This window comes from Aquarana catesbeiana, linkage group LG04, assembly GCF_042186555.1.
Source record: "Aquarana catesbeiana isolate 2022-GZ linkage group LG04, ASM4218655v1, whole genome shotgun sequence".
Taxonomy (NCBI): Eukaryota; Metazoa; Chordata; class Amphibia; order Anura; family Ranidae; genus Aquarana; species Aquarana catesbeiana.
The window spans coordinates 572985429-573011505 of NC_133327.1; the positions used below are offsets into that span (position 1 = coordinate 572985429).

At 43.5% G+C, this 26077-nt stretch overlaps 2 protein-coding genes across 11 annotated transcripts in view; one reads left to right on the top strand and one right to left on the bottom strand.

The window, feature by feature from the left end:
* LOC141140667 (S1 RNA-binding domain-containing protein 1-like) overlaps positions 1 to 6653 on the top strand; it is a 209076-nt gene extending 202423 nt beyond the window's left edge. For all 6 annotated transcript variants that reach the window (XM_073628071.1, XM_073628069.1, XM_073628070.1 and 3 more), the window contains one exon: positions 5919 to 6653. In XM_073628071.1, the coding sequence (XP_073484172.1) occupies positions 5919 to 6211 (293 nt within the window). In that variant the 3' untranslated portion in view covers positions 6212 to 6653. The remainder of the gene's footprint in view (positions 1 to 5918) is intronic.
* The window catches only part of LOC141140669 (protein kinase C epsilon type-like), a 358981-nt gene that overhangs the window by 45107 nt on the left and 287797 nt on the right, over positions 1 to 26077 (bottom strand). The window lies entirely within an intron of this gene.

Below are 26077 nucleotides of genomic sequence, written 5' to 3' on the forward strand. Positions count from 1 at the left end.
CCTCCAGATATGACGCTTGCTATTCAGGCCAAAGAGTACAACCTTTGTTTCATCAGACCAGAGAATTTTGTTTCTCATTGTCAGAGTCCTTCAGGTGCCTTTTGGCAAACTCCCGGCAGGCTGTCATGTGCCTTTTACTGAGGAGTGGCTTCTGTCAAGTCACTCTACCATACAGGCCTGATTGGTGGAGTGCTGCGGAGATGGTTATTCTTCTGGAAGGTTCTCCTCTCTCCACAGAAAAATGCTGGAGCTCTGTCAGAGCGACCATCGGGTTCTTGGTCACCTCTCTGACAAAGGCTCCTCTCCCCCGATCGCTTAGTTTGGCTAAACGGCCCACTCTAGGAAGAGTCCTGGTGGTTCCAAACTTCTTCCGTTTATGGATGATGGAGACCACTGTGCTCACTGCGAACTTCAATGCTGCAGAAATTTTTCTGTACCCTTCCCAAGATCTGTGCCTCAGTACAATCCTGTCTCTGTGGTCTACAGACAATTCCTTGGACTTCATGGCTTGGTTTGAGCTCTGACATTCCCTGTTAACTGTGGGAACTTATATAGACGGGAGTGTGCCTTTCCAAATCATATCAAGTCAACATCTCAAGGATGATCAGTGGAAACAGGATGCATCTGAGCTCAATTTAGAGTGCCATGGCAAAGGCTGTGAATACTTATATACATGTATTTTTTTTATATCTATATAAATTATCAAAGATTTCAAACAAACTTCTTTCACGTTGTCATTATGGGGTATTGTTTGTAGAATTTTGGAATAAGGCTGTAACATAACAAAATGTGGAAAAAGTGAAGCGATGTGGATGCTTTTCGGATGCACTGTACTGTATATAGTTTTCTATATGATACAGTATATAATGATTTTCCTTTATTAGCCAGTTGGCAAAATAATTACTCAGTTCTCAGAATTATGTCCTTATTTTGCTATGTCAACTGGTACACTTTAGTATTGCTGAGTCTAAAGTAAAGGATAGATATCACCCTATATAACTATACAGAATGTTTTGTAACTTTTGGAAGTGTGTCTTAAGTGTATCTTTCCCCATGGAGACAGGCCTATTTATGTTGCCTTTGTAGCTACTGTATAATTTTGTATATGGGGTGTATTTGTCTTTTCTATATACAAAGAGATCTTCTCAGCAGCATAGCTCAGAGTAAAGTCATTTTTCAGGAGAAGCTTCAAACGACACATGACCTTACACAAAATAATAATTCCTATTTTAATACCGGCCTTGTAGGTTTACACCATCTCCTCTTCATCTGAACCTTTACAAAGATTTTGATTGAAGAGACAGCTGAGAAGTGTATTTCTTTTTCTCGATCGGGCTCATAAATCACCCATTTATCAGATTGTACGCCGAGCCCTCCCCAGGAATAACATTTACTTCTAGAAGTATGCCCTGTCATGATCTAACCGCAGTCTTCCCTGCGTCTCTGGTGGCTGTGTTTAATAAGTGCGCTTTTTCTTGATTCACAATTTATGCGGCATATAATTTATTTTCAGATTTGAATTCATTTCCTGAATACGCGGTCGCCTGACCACAAAAATGAGTCATTTCACAGCACAACCTTCTCGCCTGGTCTCTTATTATTTGGCTTTCTTTACAGTTGCTCCCTGGATGGCTACAAAGGCTTTTTTCTTTCACAGAATTTATGATCACTATTGTGCCGGCATTAATATTCGATTTCTGCTAAGGGGAAATGATGCTGGCTGAAAAGAAATTATTTCTCAGCAATGTGACGGCCTCTAATGCACTTTCTCATTTATGTTGAGATTATAATATAATGTGTTGCTGCTTCATCCAACCCTTTAACATTACATGTTACCTGTATTTTAGTACAAAAACATAAAATACTGCTATATAGGCAGGTGGTCAGGAAAGTAGACACAGTTGTTCATTTTCTAAAGACTGTTCATGTAGCAGAACTGTCACTCAACTGTTAAGAGTTTAGGAATACCCAAAATTCCCATTTATAAAGGATCCAGATTATTGTGAGGAGATCCCGTTTTTGGAGTACTTAAAATGGGGTTCCACCCAAAAAAAAAAAAAAACTACATGAAAAATCTTAAAAAAAGATACAAAAAAACCTTTGGATATCTTTTTTTTTTTTACTCACCTCTAAATGCCTGTTGCTAGGGGGTCCCTCGTAGTCTGCCTCTTTCAGTGCCTGGGCTGGTGACATCACTTCCGTCTCGGCACAGGAAGGGCTCAGCTCTGCTCCCTCCCTCCTGTCAATCATCTGGGACCCATTACAGGTCCCAGGTGACTGAGCGGCCAATCACTGTGCGCGGCGCCGCTCGCGCGTGCGCAGTGGGTGCCAGGCTGTGAAGCCACAGCCCGGCGCCCACAGTTGCAATGCCGGCGCCACTGAACGGAGGGGGAGACGAGCGGGGCTTCGATCCCCCGCATCGCTGGACCCTGGGACAGGTAAGTGTCCAATTAAAAGTCAGCAGCTGCAGTATTTGTAGCTGCTGACTTTTAATTCTTTTTTTTTTTTTGACTGGCCCTCCTCTTTAAGACGTATAAATCAGGGAATCAACTTATAAATAATTTTCATGGATTGAAGGAATCTTAACTAATAATCTGATACACGGAATTTTGAGGTAAGGGTAATACCAATCAAAGCTTTGGGTATCCATTTGAGAATCGGATATTATTTTAAACCACCATGTTTATTACAGTACATTTGCATAGACCAGCTATCTCCAAACTGCGCCCCAGGGGCCCGGATGCAACCCTTTGCTTGTTTTTATCTTGCCCTTGGGGCACTCCTCCATCCACTGACACCACAAATATATAAATGGTGTATTGTTTATCCAATATCCAGGATTTGGGTTGCAGCAGTTTCACAACTAGCAATTTGCCTGGCGCAAATTATTTTTTGGTTTTGAGCATCCACTGACACCAACAATTGAGGCATAATTCCTGTTGCTGACACCAACAATTGAGGCATAATTCCTGTTGCTGACACCAACAATGGGGCACTTTTTCTCCCACTGACACTATCAAAATGGCACAATTCCTTCCATTGACACCAACAACGTTGCATTATTCCTCCCATCGACACCAATGTTGGGGCCTTAATCCTCCCATTGACCCCAATGATGGGGCATTATTCCTTCCACAGACACCAACAATGAGGCATTATTCCTCGCGTTGACACCAATGATGGGGCATTATTCCCCCCATTGACACCAATGTTGGGGCCTTATTTCTCCCACGTACCCCAACGATGGGGCATTATTCCTCCCACTTACCCCAACGATGGGGCATTATTCCTCCCAGTCACCCCAAAGATGGTGCATTATTCCTCCCACTGACACCAACAATGGGACATTATTCCTCCCACTGACACCAATTGGGCAGAATTTCTTCCACTGATGCCAACGATGGGGCACTTAGTCATCCCACTGATATCAAAGGTGGGGCATTGTTTACTCATTGGACACCAGGACATTTTCTACTCCCACTGGCACTAGCCTGATCCCTCAAAAATCTGAAGGACAGTAAAGAGTAATTATTTACTATATGTTCATACAATGTATTAGTTTTGAACCCATGGGTAATAAAAAGTAAAAAACATTACTTAAATAGGATTTACAGTGCCTTGAAAAAGCATTCATACTCCTTGAAATTTTCCACATTTTCTCATGTTACAACCAAAAACGTAAATGTATTTTTTGGGATTTTATGCGGTAGACCAACACAAAGTGGCACATAATTGTGAGGTGGAAGGAAAATAATAAATGTTTTTTAAAATTGTTATTTTTTATTATTTTTTACAATTTAACCTTTTACAAGTTTATTACAATTCTTTATTTTTATTTCAGCCCTGTTGGGGGGCTTTGGTGAGATATCAGGGGTCTTAACAGACCCCTGACATCTCCCCTTTGAGAGGGAAAGAAACTGAGGACACAGATTCCCCAGTCCCTGTCTCTGCAGTCTCAGCTGCACTGAAGATGAATGGACAGGAGACAGATGCTCCTCTCCATTCATAAACTGAAGTATCGTAAACACAGTTTGCAATGCTCAGTTACAAGTGACCACTGCCTCTGTTCATTCGGAAAAGGAAGGAGCCAGTAAAGACAGATTTACCAGCTCCTTTCTCCACTTTCCTTTCTGACAGATCGAGGACAAAGGGCTGCCCGAGGAGCCTGAAGGAGCACAGAGGACACAGATTGGGACTGGAGGAGGATATACAGAGACAGTTGGGGATGATCGGTGCAAGGGTTTTGATCTAAACCTTTCCATTGTAGCACTGGCTGTATGTTTAGGGTTGTTGTCCTGCTGGAAGGTAAACCCTTCGCCCCAGTCTCAAGTCTTTTGCAGACTCTAACAGGTTTTCTAAGATTGCCCTGTATTTGACTCCATCCATCTTCCCATCAACTCTGAGCAGCTTCCCTGTCCCTGCTGAAGAAAAGCATCTCCACAACATGATGCTGCCACCACCATGTTTCAAGGTGGGGATGGTGTGTTCAGGGCGATGTGCGATGTTTTCTGCCACACATAGCGTTTTGCTTTTAGGCCAAAAAGTCAAATTTTGTTCTCATCTGACCAGAGCACCTTCTTCCACATGTTTGCTGTGTCCCCCAAATGGCTTCTCGCAAACTGCAAATGGGACTTCTTATGGCTTTCTTTCAACAATGGCTTTCTTCTTGCCACTCTTCAGTAAGGGCCAGATTTGTGGAGAGCACGAATAATAGTTGTCCTCTGAAGAGATTCTCCCACCTGAGCTGTGGATCTCTGCAGCTCCTCCAGAGTTACCATGGGCCTATTGGCTGCATTCAGAGATGAATGCTCTCTTTGCCCGGCCTTTAAGTTTAGGTGGACAACCATGTCTTGGTAGGTTTGCAGTTGTACCATACTCTTTTCATTTGCGATTGATGGATTGAACAGTGCTCCGTGAGACGTTCAAAGCTTGGGATATTCTTTTTATAATCTAACCCTGCTTTAAACTTCGCTACAACTTTATCCCTGAACTGTCTGGTGTGTTCCTTGGCCTTCATGATGCGGTTTGTTCACTAAGGTTCTCTAACAAGGCACGGAGGGCTTCACAAAACAGCTGTATTTATACTGAGATTAAATTACACACAGGTGGACTCCATTTACTAATTAGGTGACTTCTGATGGCAATTGGTTCCACTAGATTTTAGTTAGAGGTTTCAGAGTAAGGGCTCTTTGACACTGATCCGCCCCGTGAACATCCGCTTGCTCAGCAGGGATCGCTCCGCCGATCCCCGCTGAGCAGGAAAATGACTGGTCCATCGCTGCACACTGTGCAGCGACGGACCTGTCAGAGTGCCGCTCTCCCCTATGGGGGATCGGATGACGACGGACCGTAGAGTCCGTCGTCATCCGATCCGAAAACAGATGGAAAAGTAGGGTTTTCCTCCGTTACACTTTTTCGGATCGGAGCGGGTCGGATGTCAGCGGACATGTCACCGCTGACATCCGACGCTCCATAGACCTCCATGGAGTGTCCGTTTAGGTTCGCCTAAAAAACTGACAGGTGGACCTGAACGGACAGTCCGTGTGAAAGAGGCCTAAAGGGGGCTGAATACAAATGCACGCCACACTTTCCAGATATCTATTTGTAAAAACTTTTGAAAACCATTTATCATTTTCCTTCCACTTCACAATTATGTGCCACTTTGTGTTGGTCTATCAATTAAAATCCCAACATGACAAAACATGACAAAATGTGGAACATTTCAAGGGGTACGAATACTTTTTCAAGGCACTGTACATGGTTTGACACATTTGAAATGTTGAAAATGAATGATGTAAAATCACGAGATGTACGTTACCGCTAACAGTATTTAGTCATGTCCTTTCACCATGATCTTATGCTGTTGTTATGTAATTAATGTCTAAGCTGCGCTGATTGAAAAACTATCCATTTTACAGCGTTTGATCAATCGGATTTCAAGACCAATATCGTCAGGATTGAAGACCTGAGGCTTGGAACTGTCCTTACTGGGAAAGTTGAAAGTGCCACATTGTTTGGAGTTTTTGTGGACATTGGTGTAGGAAAAGCTGGGCTAATTCCTATGCGATTTATAACCGAGGATAAACTCTCCAAGGAGAAAAGACGGAGAAGTCTTGGGCTTGGACCTGGAGAACGTGTAGAGGTTCAAGTTATAAATATCGTGGTTCCACAGTCAAGAATTACACTTGATCTTTTGCGTGTTTTAAAATGAGATTTGGCGGACTCAAAAGATGCACTCAGTTCTGTTTTAGCATATGAAGTGCCTTTTTTTTCTTTACAGAGTTTGATAAAAACAGATTTCAAGAACAATATCGTCTGCATTGAAGACCTGCAGGTGGGAAAAGTTCTTTCTGGGAGGATGGAAAATGCTGCAATGTATGGAGTTTATGTGGACATCGGTATGGGACGAGCGGGGTTATTTCATTTTTAGATTTTATATAACAGAAATCAAACTCCCAAAGGAGAAGAAACTGGAGACGACTTGGGCTTGGACCTGGAGAGCATGTAATGGTTCACGATCTAAATATTAATGTTTGGCAGTCAAGACTTCCCTTGAAGTTTTTCGTGTTTTAAAATGATGGTGCTTGGACACCCAGTTGTGTTTTTAGATATGAACTGCCGTTATATGTATTTTAATAAATTGATAAAAACAAGGTTGTTTTAGTAATAATTCTTTCACATGCACTCCTTTCTCTTTTTTCATTTACTGCAGCAGCCACTGATTGATCCTTATCTCATCCTCTGCTTTCCAGGGCTCACTTTCACTCATTTCCTGTCCATAAGACCAGCGGTTACTATGATTTTTTTCCCCCCTGGGGGGCCACTGGTCACACAGGCTCCCCTCATTAGTTCTATTGCATAAGCCAGGTCTGTTTTGGCCAATCTACACCTGCTTTCCATCTACACTATATTACCAAAAGTATTGGGACACCTGCCTTTACACGCATCCCAGTCTTGGTCCGTAGGGTTTAATATTGAGTTGGCCCACCCTTTGCAGCTATAACAGCTTTAACTCTTCTGGGAAGGCTGTCCACAAGGTTTAGGCGTGTGTCTATGGAAATGTTTGACCATTCTTCCAGAAGCACATTTGTGAGGTCATGTACTGATGTGGATGAAAAAGCCTGGCTTGCAGTCTTCGCTTTAATTCATCCCAAAGGTGTTCTATCGGCTTGAGGCCAGTCAAGTTCTTCCACCCCAAACTCACTCATCCATGTCTTTATGGACCTTGTTTATGCACTGGTGTGCAGTCATGTTGGAACAGGAAGGGGCCATCCCCAAACTGTTCCCACAAAATTGGGAGCATGAAATTGTCCAAAATGTCTTGGTATGCTAACGCCTTAAGAGTTCCCTTCACTGGAACTAAGGGGCCAAGCCCAACCCCTGAAAAACAACCCCCACAGCATAATCCCCCTTCCACCAAATGATTTGCACCAGTGCAGAAAGCAAGGTCCCTTAAAGACATGGATGAGCAGGTTTGGGGTGGAGAAACTTGACTGGCCTGCACAGTCCTTACCTCAACCCGATAGAACACCTTTGGGATGAATTAGAGCGGAGACTGCGAGCCAGGCCTTCTCGTCCACATCAGTGCCTGACCTCACAAATGCGCTTCTGGAAGAATAGTCAAACATTCCCATAGACACACTCCTAAACCTTGTGGGTATCCTTACCAGAAGAGTTAAAGCTGTTATAGCTGCAAAGAGTGGGCCAACTCAATATTGAACCCTACGGACTAAGACTGGGATGCCATTAAAGTTCATGTGCTTGTAAAGGCAGGTGTACTTTTGGTATTATAGTGCATGTCTACTGCCAGTGATAATGTCCCAATACATGGGACTTGTAATTCATTGAGGCAGCAAAGACTAGGAGCATGAAGAGCAAATGGTTGGGATATTTCAACCCCATACATTTAGAGGAGGACTGCAATGGGTATAAGATGAGAACACACAGAACAAGGGTATGTAAAGTGGGAAGGAAACTCAAAAAGAGGGTACTAGGGGAAATGTTTTTTTTAATTTTAGTTGTGTGACTTTGAGCAGAGAGGAACATCAGATATTAAAGTATAAAATAAATGCAGCAATTTTTTAAGGCATTTGATGTATCTATTGATTATGAATACATTAGAAAGTTAAATATAAAATAAAATGTTCTCTGGTTATTTATCGCAATATCTTTAGATTTAGCGGTTTAGCTAATCACTGCATGTTCAATCCACAGAATCAGGCCAATAAATATGAAGAGATATTTAAAGTCTTGGTTTAAGAAGACTTTATAGAAAAAAAGGAAACCATATGATCCCTCTCAAATTCAGATCGATATCAGAGATTTAGGCTCTTGCACACAGATGACTTAAAACGCCCCTCGAAGGATTTACCCCCTCAATGACCAGGCCATTTTTTGCGATCAAGCACTGCGTTACTTTAACTGACAAGTGCGCGGTTGTGGTACGCTGTACCCAAACAAAATTGACGTCTTTTTTTCCCCACAAATAGAGCTTTCTTTTGGTAGTATTTTGATCGCCTATTTTTTGCGCTATAAACAAAAAAAGACTGCCAATTTTGAAAAAAACACAACTATTTTTTACTTTCTGCTATAATACATATCCCAAAAAAAATATATATAAAAAACAAATTTCTTCATCAGTTTAGGCTGATACGTATTCTTCTACATATTTTTGGTAAAAAAATCCCAATAAGCGTATATTGATTGATTTTCGCAAAAGTTATAGCATCTACAAAATAGGGGAAAGATTTATGGGATTTTTATTTTTTATTATTATTTTTTTAATAGTAATGGCGGCGTGCAGTGATTTTTAGCGGGATTGCGGCGGACAGACCGGACACCTGACATTTTTTACACTTTTTTGGGAATCAGTGACATTATTACAGTAATCGGTGCTAAAAATATGCACTGACATTATACTAATGACACTGGCAGGGAAGGGGTTATCATCGAGGGGCGATCAAGGGGTTCCCTGTTTATTTTTTTCCTGTATTAGGGCACTATGTAACTGGGGAAACACACACATCCATCTTGCTGCTTAACAGGAAGACAGATCTCAGTGTCATCCCCTGACAGAACGGAGATCTGCCTTGTTTACTTCGGCAGATCCCCGTTCTGTCTCTGCGGAGAACAATCACGGGCAGCCATAAGACATCGAGTTTGCCGGACCCACTGATTGGCTCCCCCGCTGGACAATTGGAGCGTGCGCGTGCCCACGAAAGCTAGTGCACGAATCGCCGTACCGGTACGGCTATTTGCGGAGCCGAGCCACCTTTGCCGCAGCACATCTGCGGCAGGTGGTCGGCACGTGGTTAAGAGTGTTGTCATGTGCGGGTACAAAGCAGCCAAGACATAGAGCTACCCCCCCACAAATATGATAAGACCCCTTAAAATCCCTGGCCATCAAATTGCTGATACATCTTCTTTGTCAACTTATGTTTTTTAGTATGCATATCAACAATTTAATGGCCTGGGATATTAAAGGGCTTAACTATAGTTGTGGGGGGAGATGTATGTCTCTGCTGATCTGTACATGTGCAGGACATATCTTTTAATGTTGAACTATCATGTATGTAAACACATGCATTTTTTATTTTTTTGTATCTATACATCATTAGATATTTTTATATCAATTGTAAAATTTGTGTGGCACCTTTTAACCACTTTAGCCCCGGACCATTATGCTGCATAAGGACCAGAGGACTTTTTCCAATTTGGCACTGCGTCGCTTTAACTGCTAATTGCGCGGTCATGCAATGCTGTACCCAAACGAAATTTGCGTCCTTTTCTTCCCACAAATAGAGCTTTCTTTTGATGGTATTTGATCACTTCTGCCGTTTTTATTTTTTGCGATATAAACGGAAAAAGACCGAAAATTTTGAAAAAAAAATGATATTTTCTACTTTTTGTTATAAAAAAAATCCAATAAACTCAATTTTAGTCATACATTTAAGCCAAAATGTATTCGGCCACATGTCTTTGGTAAAAAAAATGTCAATAAGCGTATATTTATTGGTTTGCGCAAAAGTTATAGCGTCTACAAACTAGGGTACATTTTCTGTAATTTTTAGTTTCAAAGTATTTTATTGATTTTTCAGGAAAAAGCTTACAAATCAACAGCATTAAATAATGGAGTACACAGCAGGGAAAATCAAACCACCTTGGGGGTACATTACAAACTTGTGAGAATAGGTGTGATTAGGATTCTAGGCTGAGGCAGTACATTACAACCATTCTAGTACAAAATTCGAGCACTTAAACCCTAAAACCTTGAGAATTGAGCTGGGTTAGAGGAAGGGGGGGGAGGGAGAGACCGACAGCACCCCGAATGGGAACACACTGTGCTAGAACGGAGCTCTCCAGCCCCTCCCCGTCCTCCCCCCCCCCCCCCAGACATAAAAAGGCACTTGACGTCTAAAAAAGTCGTTAAAGCCTACGTCAAAAGCTTTTCTTGGGGGAATGACCCCCATGGTTCCCTACTGCTGCCTGTAAGAAAACAGACAACTCATTAACTTGTTAAATCAAACAGATAAATAAAAAGAAGAAAGAAGAAGAAAAGGAGTAGAGATGAGAGCGGGACGAGAGGAAGAGAGAGACAAGAGTAGTCAGAAGCCAATCCGCGGGAGGACTCCCCCCCCAACCCCGAGGCAGCCCCACGCCTCATGGCCGAATCCCTGGAATCAGGGAAATGCCCATGAAGTTGGCCCAGGGTTCCCAAATGGCTTCAAATTTCTCTTTGGTGTTGTTCAGAGTGCTGGCAAGTTTCTCTTGGGCCATGATCCAAGAGATTTTGCGGATAGCAGCTTTGAAGGAAACCCTAGGTTGTTTCCATGCCTTGGCAATAGATAGCTTAGCTCCCAGCAAAATGAAATGAATCAATTTACGTGCCAGTTTAGGTGTTTTAGGTAAGTGGTCGTTTAATAAAGCTAAGGCGGGGGATCTCGGGATCTGTACTCCAGTAACTTTCTTAATCATGCGGAAAATCCTGCCCCAGAAAGGCCTCAATCTTGGACATTCCCAGAAGATATGAGCCAGGGAGCCCCTGAGCAGACAGCCCCTGAAGCAACCGGGATCCGTGGAGGGGAACATTTTGGCCAGTCTCTCCGGCGGGAGATACCATCTTGTGATAACCTTCACGCTGGACTCAACCAGAGAGATGTTCAAAATGCTCTTGTATGCCCTGCTAAAGGCTACCCTCCATTTCTCCAGGGTCCACTCCACGGAGAGGTCTGACTCCCAAGCTATCATGTATGGGGTCTTGGTGGACTGACTAGCGAGTGACTGATAGATGATGGATATTCCACCCCTCTGCTCCGTAGCCTGACCGCACCACATTTCATATGGGGTGAATGTATGGTTTGAGGGTTTGTCTTTTCCCAGCTGAGTTAGGAAGTGTCTGATCTGCTGGAAACGAAAGGTCTCGGAGTTAGGCATCTCTAGTTGATTCACACAGAAGGCCCTGGTGATAGGCCCCAATGATGTGAAGTAGTGTCCGATCCGGTACAGCCCCTTGTTCAACCACCAGCGAAATGCCTTAATGTCAGTTCCCGGGGGAAAGTCAGGATTATTGAAGATGTGAGCCAGGGGGTGTCTGTAGGAAGTTATGGATTGAAGGTTTCTGAGGGAATCCCATAATTGAAAGGATTGCGAGAGGATAGGTGATAGAATGGGGGGACGTTTTTTGGGGGGGACCCATAGGAGAAAATCGATAGTGAAAGAAGGGATCGCCTGTCTCTCAATCAGAATCCAGTCCGGTCTTTCAGCCTTCGCGTATACCGTCGAGATCTGGGCTAGCCTGGCTGCTTGATAATACCAAAAGAGTTGCGGGAGGCCTAGACCCCCTTGTGGTCTATTTAAGTATAGTGTACTCTGTGGAAGTCTGTACCCCTTCCCTCCCCAAATAAATTTAATTATTTTCCTTTGAAATGCTTTCAAGTGCTCTTTATTGATGCTTATTGGAATGGCTCTAAAGAGGTAGAGGATTCTGGGGAGCAAAGTCATCTTGACTGCATGAATCCTCCCTAACCAGGATAAACCCCCACTAGTCCATTTGGATAAGTCTGCCTCTAGTTTGCGGTATGTGTGAGGAAAGTTAGATGCATAAAGGAGTTCTATCTTAGCTGTGAGCTTTATCCCCAAATAATCAATGTACGAGTCACTCCATTTAAATTCAAAGGCACTCTGCAGGGATGACACTATAGTTGGTTTAAGGGAAATGTTTAAGGCTGAAGATTTGGTATAATTGACCTTCAGTCCAGTAACCTTCGAGAAATTTTTCAGGAGTTTACAGAGGTTTGGAAGGGAGGTGGTTGGTGACGTGATAAAAAGGAGAATATCGTCCGCAAACAATCCACATTTGTGGACCTGGTCGCCGCAGGCGACCCCATGGATGTTGGGATCTGCTCTTATTGCTATCGCCAACGTTTCGATAGCGATAGCAAAAATGAGGGGGGAGAGTGGGCATCCCTGCCTAGTGCCTCTTGTAATGGTTAGGGGTTTAGAGTATTGACCTTGTAAACGAATCACCGCTTGAGGTGAGGAATATAGAGATTTTAAAGTTCCTAAAAAGTTGGGTCCGAACCCCCACTTCTCCAATATGGAGAAAAGATATGGCCATTCGATCGAGTCGAAAGCTTTGTGGAGATCCAGCGAGAGAATCATACCTTCTTGTTTTGGCCCCCCCTCCCAGTTAGATTGTAGGATGGATACTATATCTATTGCTCTCCTAATTTGATCGGGACCTTGCCTACCAGGGATAAAGCCAACCTGGTCCTTGTGTATATAGCTATTGATGAAAGACGCCAGGCGGTTGGCTAGGATTTTTGTTAGAATTTTGAGATCGTTATTAATTAACGATATGGGCCTATAGTTCTCAACTTCCTCATGGTTTTTGTTGGGTTTGGGGATCACTGAGATAAATGCTGTGTTTAGTTGAGTTTCAATGGGGGATCCTGACTTTTTGGAGTTAAAGAACTTCGCCAGGTACGGGGCTAGGATCGCGCTATATTCTTTATAATAGGGGACTGAGAGGCCGTCCGGCCCAGGTGCTGAACCTGATTTAAGACCTTTAATCACCTCCCTGATTTCGACCTCCGAAATGGGGGTTTCCATTAAATCTTTACATTCTCTTGAGAGCGTGGGGAGTTGTAGATTTCGAAGGAATTCATTAACTAAGGGGCCTTTATCTGATTGGGGTGGGTTGTAAAGGTTAGCATAAAAGTCATGGAAAGCAGACATAATACTGGTCGGGTTTGCTGTAGGGGGATGACCTGCTATCCTCAGTTTGGGGAAGGAGAGGGAGCGAAATTTAGGTGAGAGTTTAGATGCCAACATTGAGCCGAATCTATCCTTGTGGCAGTAAAATTTGGCTCCACACCATCTAAGGTTTTTCTCTGCTTTAGCCGTTAAAGCGAGGTTCAGCTCAAGTCTGGTGGCATCGAGTTTGCTTAGAAGGGTCCTAGACGGGTGTCGTTTGTGTTCCGCTTTTAGTTGGAGGAAGGATTTTTCAAGTCTTTGGATGTCGATCAAACGCTCCTTCTTCAATTTGGTTGCTAGCCTAATTATTACTCCTCGAATAGTTGCCTTGTGGGCTGCCCACAGGGTTTCGGGTGATATGTTCTCCACGTCATTTAAGAGGAAGTATTCTTTGATAGATTTTGCTATTTCTTGTACCAGACTAGGGTCAGTCAAAAGGGATTCGTTTAGCCGCCAGAAGAAGCCTCCTCGCCCAGACAGAACATTTCTTAAAGTAAGAAAAACCAATGAATGATCCGACCATGCGGTATCCAGTATTGCTGCCTTTTTGTACAAAGGAATGAGGGCTGTCTGGGTGAGGATGTGGTCAATTCTAGCGTAAGACTGGTGGGGAGCAGAAAAGTGCGTGTAGTCCCTTTTGTTGGGGTTCATTTCCCTCCATGCGTCTACCAGGCCCTGTGCGTGTATCATCTTGGCAATCCTAGTGCTAAGTTTTGTTGGGCGCGTGAGTTGGTCTCTAGGGGGCTTAGTTTTGTCCAGACCCTGGTCGAACGCCACATTTGAGTCCCCTCCCAGGATGACTTTGCCTTCCAGGAGCGGTTCCAAGGCAGCGAACAGGTCCTGGAAGTATTACGCTTGGCCCTTGTTTGGGGCGTAGTAGGAGACGAAGGAATATAAAACACCTTCTAGGGTACCCTTCACCAAGATGAATCTGCCCTCTGGATCCCTGAAGTCAGTGAGATGTGAAAATTTGCAATTTTTGGAGAAGAGAATAGCTACCCCTTTCGTCTTGTTAGGGGCATTAGCTAAATAAAATGTTGGAAAGTGAGCATGTAGGAACTTGGGGGTGTACCGGATGGGGAAGTGCGTCTCCTGCAGAAGCACTACATCGATTCGCAGTGATTTATAATGATCCAGAGCTAATCTCCGTTTCCTAGGGGAGTTCAGGCCTTGGACATTATGTGAGCCTATTTTGAGATCATTACCCTTCGCACTCAGGTCAGTCATAGGAGCAGGGGGGATAGAAGCCATTGATCAAGCAGTCACTTACCCTTGGGTGTCTTCTCATACCGGATTTCGGCCAGGTTGAGCGGGGAAGTCCCAGGACCGACTCAGGGGTCAGGGGGGAACCCCCCCCCCGGACGGCTAGAAGGAAGAAAAGGGAGGAGATGGGGGAGAAAAAAAAAAGAGACTTACTGACAAATACAAACAAATGAAAAGATATGGGTACCAAAAAAATACCCTTGGAGTTATGCGAATCGAAATCCGCTATAGCCCCAATGAACCACTTCAGAGCGCCCCGAGGGGCGTCTGAAGTTCCGACACCAAAGGACTCTATAGGTTCTTTGGAATCGAGTGGAGGCACAAGGGTTCCACCCCGGACCCTTGTTATGTCAAACCTGAAGCATAATATATACACACCATAACGGTAAACATGGAAACTATAGTGAGAGCCCTTGTTACCGGGCTCTAAACACCTGAAATTATAAATAACCCAGACAGGAACGTATAATCGGAGACCCTGAGAATCCCGTCCCCTGTACTTCCGCCAGAGTCTACCCCCCCTATCTGACTATGTGGGGGAGAATTCCTGGGGGTTCACCGGATAGTAAGGGTGGCCTTAATGGTCAAGCTAACCGGATCTCCTTCTTGAAGTGGAGAAAACAAATGAGAATATCAGATAAACCTAGACTTCTGACTGGGCTAAGAAATGACACATCCCAATGGAAACTGGGATTCTAGTCCTGTGTTCCAAGCTTTATCTTTGAGGACCGAGATCTTCGTGGAGGGGGATCTTCTCTGTAGAATTTTTCTTCCTCTGAGGGAAACTGGTTCTTGAGGGAAGTAAGTGGAGATAAAGGTTGGATAGTGTCCGAGTCCGGTTTCCCAAATCGAGATAATTTTGCTAAAGTAGAAAAATGGTGTGTGGACCAAAAAGTTCGATGAGAATCAAGTTGCAAGGTTTTCCATGTCCATAAGAGGAGAAAGGGTTTGGAGCACTAGCTCCGTCAACTTGGGGGGGGGAATTGGCCCAGAGATGTCTCAACCGAGACTAAAGGGAAATGATGCGCAAGGCAGACCTTAGGGTGGTTTCCCATCCTTGCTCTTCTTGGATGGACCCTTCATCCAGAGTGGAGATACGGGGCTGTCAGGCGAAGGGCGTTTGGTGGAGCCCGAGGAGGAAGACGTATAGTCCATGGGCGCCTCCTGGGAGATTAGCCTGAGGGCGAGGAACAGCCTTTCACCTTCCTGGAGGCTCGCAAACGAGTGGGTCTTGCCTAGTGAACTTTACAGCAAAGGGGAAGGTCCAGCGGTATTTGATATCCCGTTGGGAGAGGACCTTGAGGAGGGGTTTTAGTGTTCTTCGTCTTTGGATAGTCGTAGGAGCTAGGTCCGCAAAAATCTGGATCTGGTGACCCTGGTGTTGCAGTTTAGGATTTAGTCGAGATTGTCGCATGACCTCTTCCTTAACCGCAAAAAAATGCGGCTTGACTATGATGTCCCTTGGGGAACCATCTTGTCTGGGGGGACCGAGGGACCTGTGAGCTCTGTCTAGTTCCAGACGTTGTGGGGGTATGTTAGGAATGAGGGCTGCAATAATGTCCTGCACCGTGGATGGAATGTCCGAAAAAGTTTCGGGGAGGCCTCTGATTCGAAAGTTATATCTTCTAGATCGATTTTCGAGCTCGTCGATCCTAGAAAGGGCGACCTCTAATTGATCTTGAATGGTCATGAGGTGTGCTGCATTTTGGTTGGTTCTCGCGGATGTGCATTCCACCTTATCCTCTATGGCTTCAATTCTGGCACCCAGGTTGGAAAGGTCCGCTTTAATAGTGTTTGTAATCTGTTTTGCAGTATTAGCCAGTCCTTTCTCTAACAGGGATGAGAATTTAGCAAACATGTCTTCCTGCAGTACCGTGAGGTCAGTTACTGAGAAGCCTGGTTGCTGGATGGTTGGAAGCTGGAGGTGGGCCTGTGCAGGGATGGCTTGAGTGCCTAGCTCCTGATCTGTGAGGCTTAGTCCCTCAGTGGAGGCCTTTGCTGTGGCCTGGGGCTTTGTGTGGCCTTGTAGTTGTGATTGGGGCGTTAGGGGGGGTCCCTGTGTTGCCTGGGCATAGGTCAGGGTCGGGGGAGCGAGTACTGGCCTGTGCTCCTGTGTCCTGGAGTTGTTGCCTTTCAGTTGTTGTGGTCCGTCCGTGCTGGCGGCCATCTTGGGACTCCCGTCCGCGCTAGATGAGGCGAATTGAGGGCCGAGATCGCGTCTCGCCGTAGGCCCAGACATCTCCCCCTGTTCCTCGGGTGATCCCCTGCACGGGTGTGATGTTGCTGTTCCCGCAACTGTGCTGAGGAGGCCGGTGTGCGGCTCGGCGGTCCGGGGTGGAGCGGAGCTCTCGGCTCAAGCGGCCATGTTGGAGCTCTCGCGCATGCGCTCTTCCCATTTTCTGTAATTTACACAGCTTTTAGTTTATTACTCCCTATGTCATTTCTTGAGGTGCTAAAATGGCAGGGCAGTACAAACCCCCCCCCAAATGACCCCATTTTGGAAAGTAGACACCCCAGGGAAATTGCTGAGAGGCATGCTGAGCCCATTGAATATTTTTTTTGTCCCAAGTGATTGAATAATGACAAAAAAAAAAAATTTACAAAAAGTTGTCACTAAATGATATATTGCTCACACAGGCCATGGGCATATGTGGAATTGCACCCCAAAATACATTTAGCTGCTTCTCCTGAGTACGGGGATACCACATGTGTGGGACTTTTTGGGAGCCTAGCCGCGTACGGGCCCCCGAAAACCAATCACCGCCTTCAGGATTTCTAAGGGTGTAAATTTTTGATTTCACTCCTCACTACCTATTACAGTTTCGGAGGCCATGGAATGCCCAGGTGGCACAAACCCCCCCCCCCCCCAAATGACCCCATTTTGGAAAGTAGACACCCCAAGCTATTTGCTGAGAGGCATGGTGAGTATTTTGCAGCTCATTTGTTTTTGAAAATGAAGAAAGACAAGAAAAAACTTTTTTTTTTTCTTTTTTCAATTTTCAAAACTTTGTGACAAAAAGTGAGGTCTGCAAAATACTCACTATACCTCTCAGCAAGTAGCTTGGGGTGTCTACTTTCCAAAATGGGGTCATTTGGGGGGGTTTTGTGCCACCTGGGCATTCCATGGCCTCCGAAACTGTGACAGGCAATGAAGAGTGAAATCAAAAATTTACGCCCTTAGAAAGCCTGAAGGCGGTGCTTGGTTTTCGGGGTCCCGTACGCGGCTAGGCTCCCAAAAAGTCCCACACATGTGGTATCCCCGTGCTCAGGAGAAGCAACAGAATGTATTTTGGGGTGTAATTTCACATATTCCCATGGCATGTTTGAGCAATATATCATTTAGTGACAACTTTGTGCGAAAAAAAAAAAAATTTGTCTCTTTCCTGCAACTTGTGTCACAATATAAAATATTCCATGGACTCGACATGACTCTCAGCAAATAGCTTGGGGTGTCTACTTTCCAAAATGGGGTCATTTGGGGGGGTTTTGAACTGTCCTACACATCACCCACTCTTCTAACCACTTAAAGACAAAGCCCTTTCTGACACTTTTTGTTTACATGAAAAAATTATTTTTTTTTGCAAGAAAATTACTTTGAACCCCCAAACATCATATATTTTTTTAAAGCAAATGCCCTACAGATTAAAATGGTGGGTGTTTCATTTTTTTTTTTTTCACAGTATTTGCGCAGCGATTTTTCAAATGCATTTTTGGGGGAAAAAACACACTGTTTTAAATTTTAATGCACTAAAACACACTATATTGCCCAAATGTTTGATGTAATAAAAAAGATGATCTTAGGCCGAGTACATGGATACCAAACATGACATGCTTTAAAATTGCGCACAAACGTGCAGTGGTGACAAAATAAATACATTTTTAAAAGCCTTTAAAAGCCTTTACAGGTTACCACTTTAGATTTACAGAGGAGGTGTACGACTAAAATTACTGCCCTCGTTCTGACCTTCGCGGTGATACCTCACATGCATGGTGCAATTGCTGTTTACATTTGACGCCAGACCGACGCTTGCGTTCGCCTTAGCGGGAGAGCAGGGGGGGACAGGGGTGCTTTTTTTTTTCCTTTATTATTTTTTTGCTTTTTTTATCTTATTTTTAACTGTTCCTTTCATTTATTTATTTATTTTTTATCATTTTTATTGTTATCTCAGGGAATGTAAATATCCCCTATGATAGCAATAGGTAGTAACAGGTACTCTTTTTTGAAAAAATTGGGGTCTATTAGACCCTAGATCTCTCCTCTGCCCTCAAAGCATCTGACCACACCAAGATCGGTGTGATAAAATGCTTTCCCAATTTCCCAATGGCGCTGTTTACATCCAGCGAAATCTAAGTCATGAAATGCTCGTAGCTTCCGGTTTCTTAGGCCATAGAGATGTTTGGAGCCACTCTGGTCTCTGATCAGCTCTATGGTCAGCTGGCTGAATCACCGGCTGCATTCTCAGGTTCCCTGTTGAGACAGGAGAGCCATAGAAAAACACGGAAGACGGGGGGGGGGGCATTCCTTGTAAAAGCAGTATAGATTCTAATTAGCCTTTTACATGAAAGCTGACCGCTGGCTGAAAAGAATGATACCAAGATGATACCTAAACCTTCAGGCATCATTCTGGTATAACCACTCAAAGTCGTGAATTGCGTACCTGAAGACAAAAAAATGGTTAACAATAAAGCACAGTAAACGGTAAAGTATAAAAAATTGCATACCTGAAAAGTAAACATGATAAAACATAATAACAATAAAACATTGCAGAATAGAATACAGTAAAAAAGAACAGAACAATAGAGAGAACAATAAAACGACAACTATTTTTTTTTATTTTATATTTTTTTGTGTTTTTTTTTTTCTTTTACACTTTTTTTTGTAACTGTAACTTTTATAACTGTAACCGGTTCCAGGTTCGGGTCTCTCAAAATGCGATGGCATCTTGGGAGACCCTGTGAAAGTGTGCCTAGTCTGTGCAATGCTGTACCCTATGCTAATACTCAACTAGTGAATGGTAGCGTTCAAAACATTCACCAATGCAAAGACCAGGATTGTCAGGACAGGAGGGACAATAATAGCGGGTGTCACGCCTATATCCGCGCTTGCTGCAGACATGACATCTTTTTTGGGGGGGTTCGTTGGGTAGGGGTACTCAGGAGGACATAAAGAAAATGCCTCTCATGCAGCCGACTGCATTTGGTTGGGGATGTGAATGGGGGAAGTACGGGTGCTGCAGAAGCGGTGGGTTCCCAATTAGGATTGGCAAATGCAGCAGGAAGGGCATTATGGGCACGATGGGCCTGTGTTTGTCTTCTTGGTAGCAGCAGGACACTACTTGTGCTTGCCACCTTGCCAGCTTGAACTGCATTTATGGGACTCGCCACGTCACCAAGTGTTACTGCAGTGCTGGTTTGACTACGACCGGGGTGTACTAGGCCGCTGGCGCTTGCCAGTTCACCAAAACGCTACCAAATAAACTGTTAGCGATCGCAGGGATCAGGCCTGACTCTGCGAACGCTGCAGTTATGTGTTTAGTGTTTTGTAAGTGACAGTGATCGATCGATACTGCACTTAGGTGGGCTGGGCTGGGCCGGGCGGAGGGGCAAAACGCAGGTGCTAGCAGGTATCTGGGCTGATCCCGCTAACACTGCGTTTTTGGGAACTCTAAACTGCTGGGGACGCTAGTATAGATCTGATCGGATCAGATATTGATCCATTCAGATACTATACCACTAAGGGAGGCGTATGCTGCGTGCGTGGGTGTTCTATTGTGTGTGTGTGTGTTGGTGCACTCACAGTGAAGTCTTCTCTCCTCGGCGCCGGAACGGAAAATACCGAGCCGAGGAGAGATGACATAATTTCCTTTGCTGCTGTTTAGCATATAGCAGCAGAGGAAGAACGTGATTGGCTGGGAGCAATCGCGAGGGGGGGGCCACAAATGGATGGTCTCCCCCTCGCCTCTCATCGCTCCCAGACACAAGCCAACCGCCTCTGGCACCGGGGGGGTCCAATCGGACCCCCCCGCCCGCGGGAGGCAAATCACGTACAGGTACGTGATTCTGCCTGCCTGTGCCATTCTGCCGATGTACATCGGCGTGAGGCGGTCGGCAAGTGGTTAAAGCAAAAAGTAAAAAATAATGCGTTTTTTTTCAAAATTGTCGCTCTTTTTTTTGTTTATAGCACAAAAAATAAAGACAGAGGTGATCAAATACCACCAAAAGAAAGATCTGTTTGTGGGAAAAAAGGACTTCAATTTTGTTCGGGTACAACGTCGCACGATCGCGCAATTGTCAGTTAAAGCGACGCAGTGCCGAAAAGTGCTCTGGTCAGGAAGGGGGTAAAATCTTCCGGGGCTGAAGTGGTTAAGGAATTTTTAGATGGTGCCACTGTTGAATGAATTGCAATCTTTTCTTAACCAAATTGATCAAATTTGTTTAAAAAAAAAAAAAAAAAAAAAGATATTTGGGCAACTATATAACTTGTGACTTTAGTAAATGCCATCTCATAATTTCTCACTCTTTTTTTCATTTACTGATTTACTGCAATAACCACTCATTTTCTATTTAAAACACCGGTGGTCACTGTGCCTTTTCCTTCCCCAGGGCTTCCGGTCACACAACCTCCCCTCAGTAGTTCTATTACCTGAGCTAGGCCAGGAAACTCCTGCCTAGCTACACTTGCCTGATGTCTATATGTACAGCCAGTGATGGGATTTATAGTTTATTTAGGCAACAAAGACTAAGTCCAGTGATACACGATTCAAATCTCGGCCGGTTCAGCAGGAAACGGCTGAGGTTCGACCATTAATGGGCAGGCTGAATGTTCCAAGTTGATCGATTGATCAACTTGAGTACAACCAGCCTGCTGGATTCTCTTGCGATTATCGCAAAAGGCTGCTAGCGATAATCACGGTCTTCTCTCTGACTCCAGTTGACCGGAAAATTGAAAAAATGACGTGACGTCCTCAACAAAAACACACATAGCAAAAGAGTAATAAACCTTCATCAGTCCAACTTCTGAGTATGCCTAGAAACTCTTCTCTTGCCCTATGGAACCTTTATGTCAGAACTTGTATAAGCATAATGAAGGCAAATGCATATTATTAGTTCTACAGGTTTACTTTAACACTGACCTGAACAGTTCTTCCTTAACCAGTTTTGCAGGGAAGCAGACAGCAATAAAAATTTGACAGAGAGTCTAACCCTTACCCACTCTATCCAAAATTAAAACAGTTCTTCCAGTCTAGCAAGGCCTATCAAGCCTTTTTGGAGTCTAGTTTTTTTAATTTCATGTTTTTTTGGATTATTTTGTCATAATAGCCTTATTCAAACATTCTAGTTTCTCAAAAGACAGTTTTAAAATGCTCAGAAAAGAGAGGATGACTTCTTGATTAAGATCTTAAAAAAAAAAACCTCAACGTAATCCTCAAATGTCTTACAAATAACTTCTAGTTCACAGGAGAGATGAGTGTCCTATCTTTTACACTTGTAATTGGGTTTTCTGTAGAAGAGGTGTTGATTAATTTTGATGGCAGTTTACCGGCTTGCTAGATTACAGTAATATTTGGTAAGCATCACATTTCTCCCAGAACTCCAAGTAAAAAATTCTCCCTAATTTCTAGAAAACCCTTAGGACTCTTGGGTAACCTTTTTTGAGTGACTAATGCCATGAGTCACATTTGATTTGTTTTTCAAAATGCAATAATTTTTTTCGGCCTTAAAGCCCATCTCCTGACGAAAATAAACCAGTCCATCCCTTTCACACACTAACCCTTATAGTTTTTTTTTAAGGCTTCTTATGCCAGTTTAAACAACCGGAATCGACTGCCTTGTGAGCCGCCACAGTGTCCCTTCTGCTAGTGGGGACCCCATAATCCAAGTGGTGTAGTTCAGACCCACCACTGATCAGTCCTGTTGTTTCCCTTTGCCATTATGTCATCATGCCACAGCTTGAGTCTTCAGGGCACTTTAAGGCCAGCGAGCCAAAAGGACAATGGAAGGTGCCCACATCACTAGGCAGCAATGTTAACACAGATGAATGACCCCCACTCTACAAGAAGGAAGATAGAAGACACTGACTGCTACTGGAGAATTAGTTAAATGGGTAATGTCTGGGGGGTCCCTAGTAGGAGAGACTTTAAAGCGGTTGTATACCCTTTTTTTGTATTTTTACCTACAGGTAAGCCTTACCTTATAAGGCTTACCTGTAGGTAAAATGAATATCTCCTGACGTCAGTGGGGCATGCACTGTGAAGGTCCGGTTAAAGATCTGGAAGACGCTGCCGGAAAAAAGTCTCCCACGCGCGTGCGCGGGATTGACAAAATTGCGGCTCCGGAAACTCACAGCGCCGGAGCCGCGAACAAGGAAGACACGCCGAGGGGAAATGTCAGCTCCCTCGGCATGGACCAGGAACAGCTGCCAATGCCTCATTCTAAGGTATTTCATAATGAGCTAGTATGGGGTGCATACTAGTTCATTATGCCTTTTGCCTTACAGGTTTAAAAAAAGAAATACATTTGTGCGGGTATACAACTGCTTTCAGGCATTTCTAGATTGTAAGCTCTAACGAGCAGGTCCCTCCGATCCCTCCTGTATTGGTTTGTATTGTAAGTGTACTGTCTGCCCTCATGTTGTAAAACGCTGCGCAAACTGTTGGCGCTATAAAAATCCTGTATAATAACAATAATAATTCTCTAGCAAGGTAAATTATTAAGTGTGAAAGTTATTATTTCTGCAGTATGACCATAATGGAGAATTCCCCAAGATAAACATGCATTGTTTTTCTTACCAGATATAATCTCCCAATAAACCTTGAGATGTAATCTCCCAATATTTGGGAGATCTGCAATCCAATTAACCTAAATGACTATAAATGATTTCAATTAAGAACTTACAGAAATGTATGTTTAGATTTTATTTATTTAATACAATTAATGCAATATGTTTCAACTGTATTTTTATTAGTTTACCTTCTATGGAGGTGCAGTTTTGATTATAAGTGGAATGAGGCAAGCCATTTCATCTTTAGAGTGTATGTAAACCCTAACAATCAACTACTGTTATTGGCTTCCTTTTGTTCTGTTTAAATATACCATTGAAAGCGTTGACAGGTTGAGTGGCTGTGTTGTGTAAATTGCAGAACTGGATGGACTGAAATACATTAAAATAAAGAAATCGGTTGCTGTGGAACACTGGCCAAAAGTTTTGAGAATGACACAAATATTACTCTTCACAAAGCCTGCTGCCTCAGTTTTTATGATGGCAATTTGCATATACTCCAGAATGTTATGAATAGTGATTAGATCAGTGGTTCTCAACAGGCCAGTTTTGCAAGATAAGTGAAATACATCACAGGTGATATAATTTGCTGCTCAGTGATTGCAGTATTCTAGTCTGCATCTTCCCAAGGTAATACTTAAAATCTGGCCTGTTAGTGGGTCCCGAGGACTGGAGTTGAGAACCACTGGATTAGATGAATTGCAATTAATTGCAAAATCCCTCTTTGCCATGAAAATTAACTTAATCCCAAAAAAAAAAAAATCTACTGCGTTTGTGAAGAAGGCTTCAGGGCGCCCTGGGAAAGTCCAGCAAGCACCAGGACTGTCTCCTACAGTTGATTCAGCTGAGGGATCGGGGCACCACCAGTCCACAGCTTGCTCAGGAATGGCAGCAGGCAGGTGTGAGTACATCTGCACGCACAGTGAGGAGAAGACTTTTGGAGGATGGCCTGGTGTCAAGAAGGGCAGCATAGAAGCCACTTCTCTCCAGGAAAAACATCAGGGACAGAGATATTCTGCAAAAGGTACAAGGATTGGACTGCTGAGGACTGGGGTGTAATCATTTTCTCTGATGAATCCCCTTTACAATTGGGGCATCCGGAGAAGAAAAGGTGAGCACTACCATCAGTCTTATGCCATGTCAAAAGTAAAGCATCCTGAGACCGTTCATGTGTGGGGTTGCTTCTCAGCCAAGGAAGTGGGCTCACTCACAATTTTGCCTAAGAACACAGACATGAATAAAGAATGGTAAAAAACATCCCCTGAGAGTAGCTTCTCCCAACTATCCAAGAACAGTTTGGTGAGGAACAATGCCTTTTCCAGCATGATGGAGTATTTTGCCATAAGGCAAAAGTGATAACTAAGTGGCTTGGGGAACAAAACATAGAAATGTTGGGTCAATGGCCAGGAAACTCCCCAGACCTTAATCCCATTAGGAACTTCCTCAAGAGGCAGGTGAACAAAAAAAACCCCCACAAATTCTGAAAAACTCCAAGCATTGATTATGCAAGAATGGGCTACCATCAGTCAGGATGTGGCCCAGAAGTTTATTGACAGCATGCCATGGCGAATTGCAGAGGTCTCGAAAAAGAAGGATCAACACTGCAAATATTGACTCTTTGCATAAACTTCATGTAATTGTCAATAAAAGCCTTTGACACTTATGAAATGCTTGTAATCATACTTCAATATACCATAGTAACATCTGACAAAAAGATCTAAAAACACTGAAGCAGCAGACTTTGTGAAAATTAATATTTGTGTCTTTCTTAAAACTTTTGGCCACGGCTGTACTGTAAATAAAACTTAAAAGATATTGGCTATCAACCCTCAGGCCAAGCAAGCTGATCTACCTGTGTTCAGCCAACTTTAGCCATATGTATGGATGTATCACTTTCTATGCTTTAATGTTATACTTGAAGTGTAAAGGGTGATGTGAGGAAACCTTTGACACTTCCAATAGGAAATTCCATAAAAACGGTTTCACTGGGGAAAGGACATAAGCTAAGCAAAGGCTTCTTTGTATCTTGCTCGTTCAACAAGTTTTCTACTATAAAACATTTTTTTATTAGAGGATTAGTATATGTGACAGGTTGCCTCTTTGCAGGAAGACAGTTAAAAATAGTAACTGTAAAGGTATGGGAAAACAAAACATGGTGAATTACATTGTTTTTTTTTTGCAACTGGCTGCTTAGGAAAAAATGTCACTATTAATGTAACACGTTGTGTTTTATTCTGCAGGTGCTTGTCCACAGCAGCCCGGCCACTTTTTTTTGGTATCACCTGGAACACATAAGGCAAATTCAACAACTTTCCTTAAAAAAAAAAGCTCATGATATAATAGTATTGGATGAATCCATTTCAGTCACTCTATGTACATAGCGATCTATAGTTTAAAATATTGCCATAATCGGTCCAATAATTGCTTGTAAAATTTGGCTTTTCTTTCAATGGTAACAATTGCCTTCAGTGGTTGGATGTGGGAACTAAGTTGAAAATAAAAAGGTTGTTAGTAGGCACAGTTTTTATTTTGTTGAAAATGTCTTTATATGTCCCTTATTCCAAAAACACTGCTTAGATTCTGTCTGCTATCCAATTATGCAGAACACCTGCACAGTGCATTTTACTCTTCCCACCCACTGATGGCATCTGTAACATGGTGACAATGGAGCTGAGTGGCTGGAAGATGTCATTTCAATAGACATGCTGGAGTTACATCATCAGTTGCTGCCTCACAGTCTGCACACCTGAGAGAAGGCAGACAGGGGGCTGGATTTTCTTC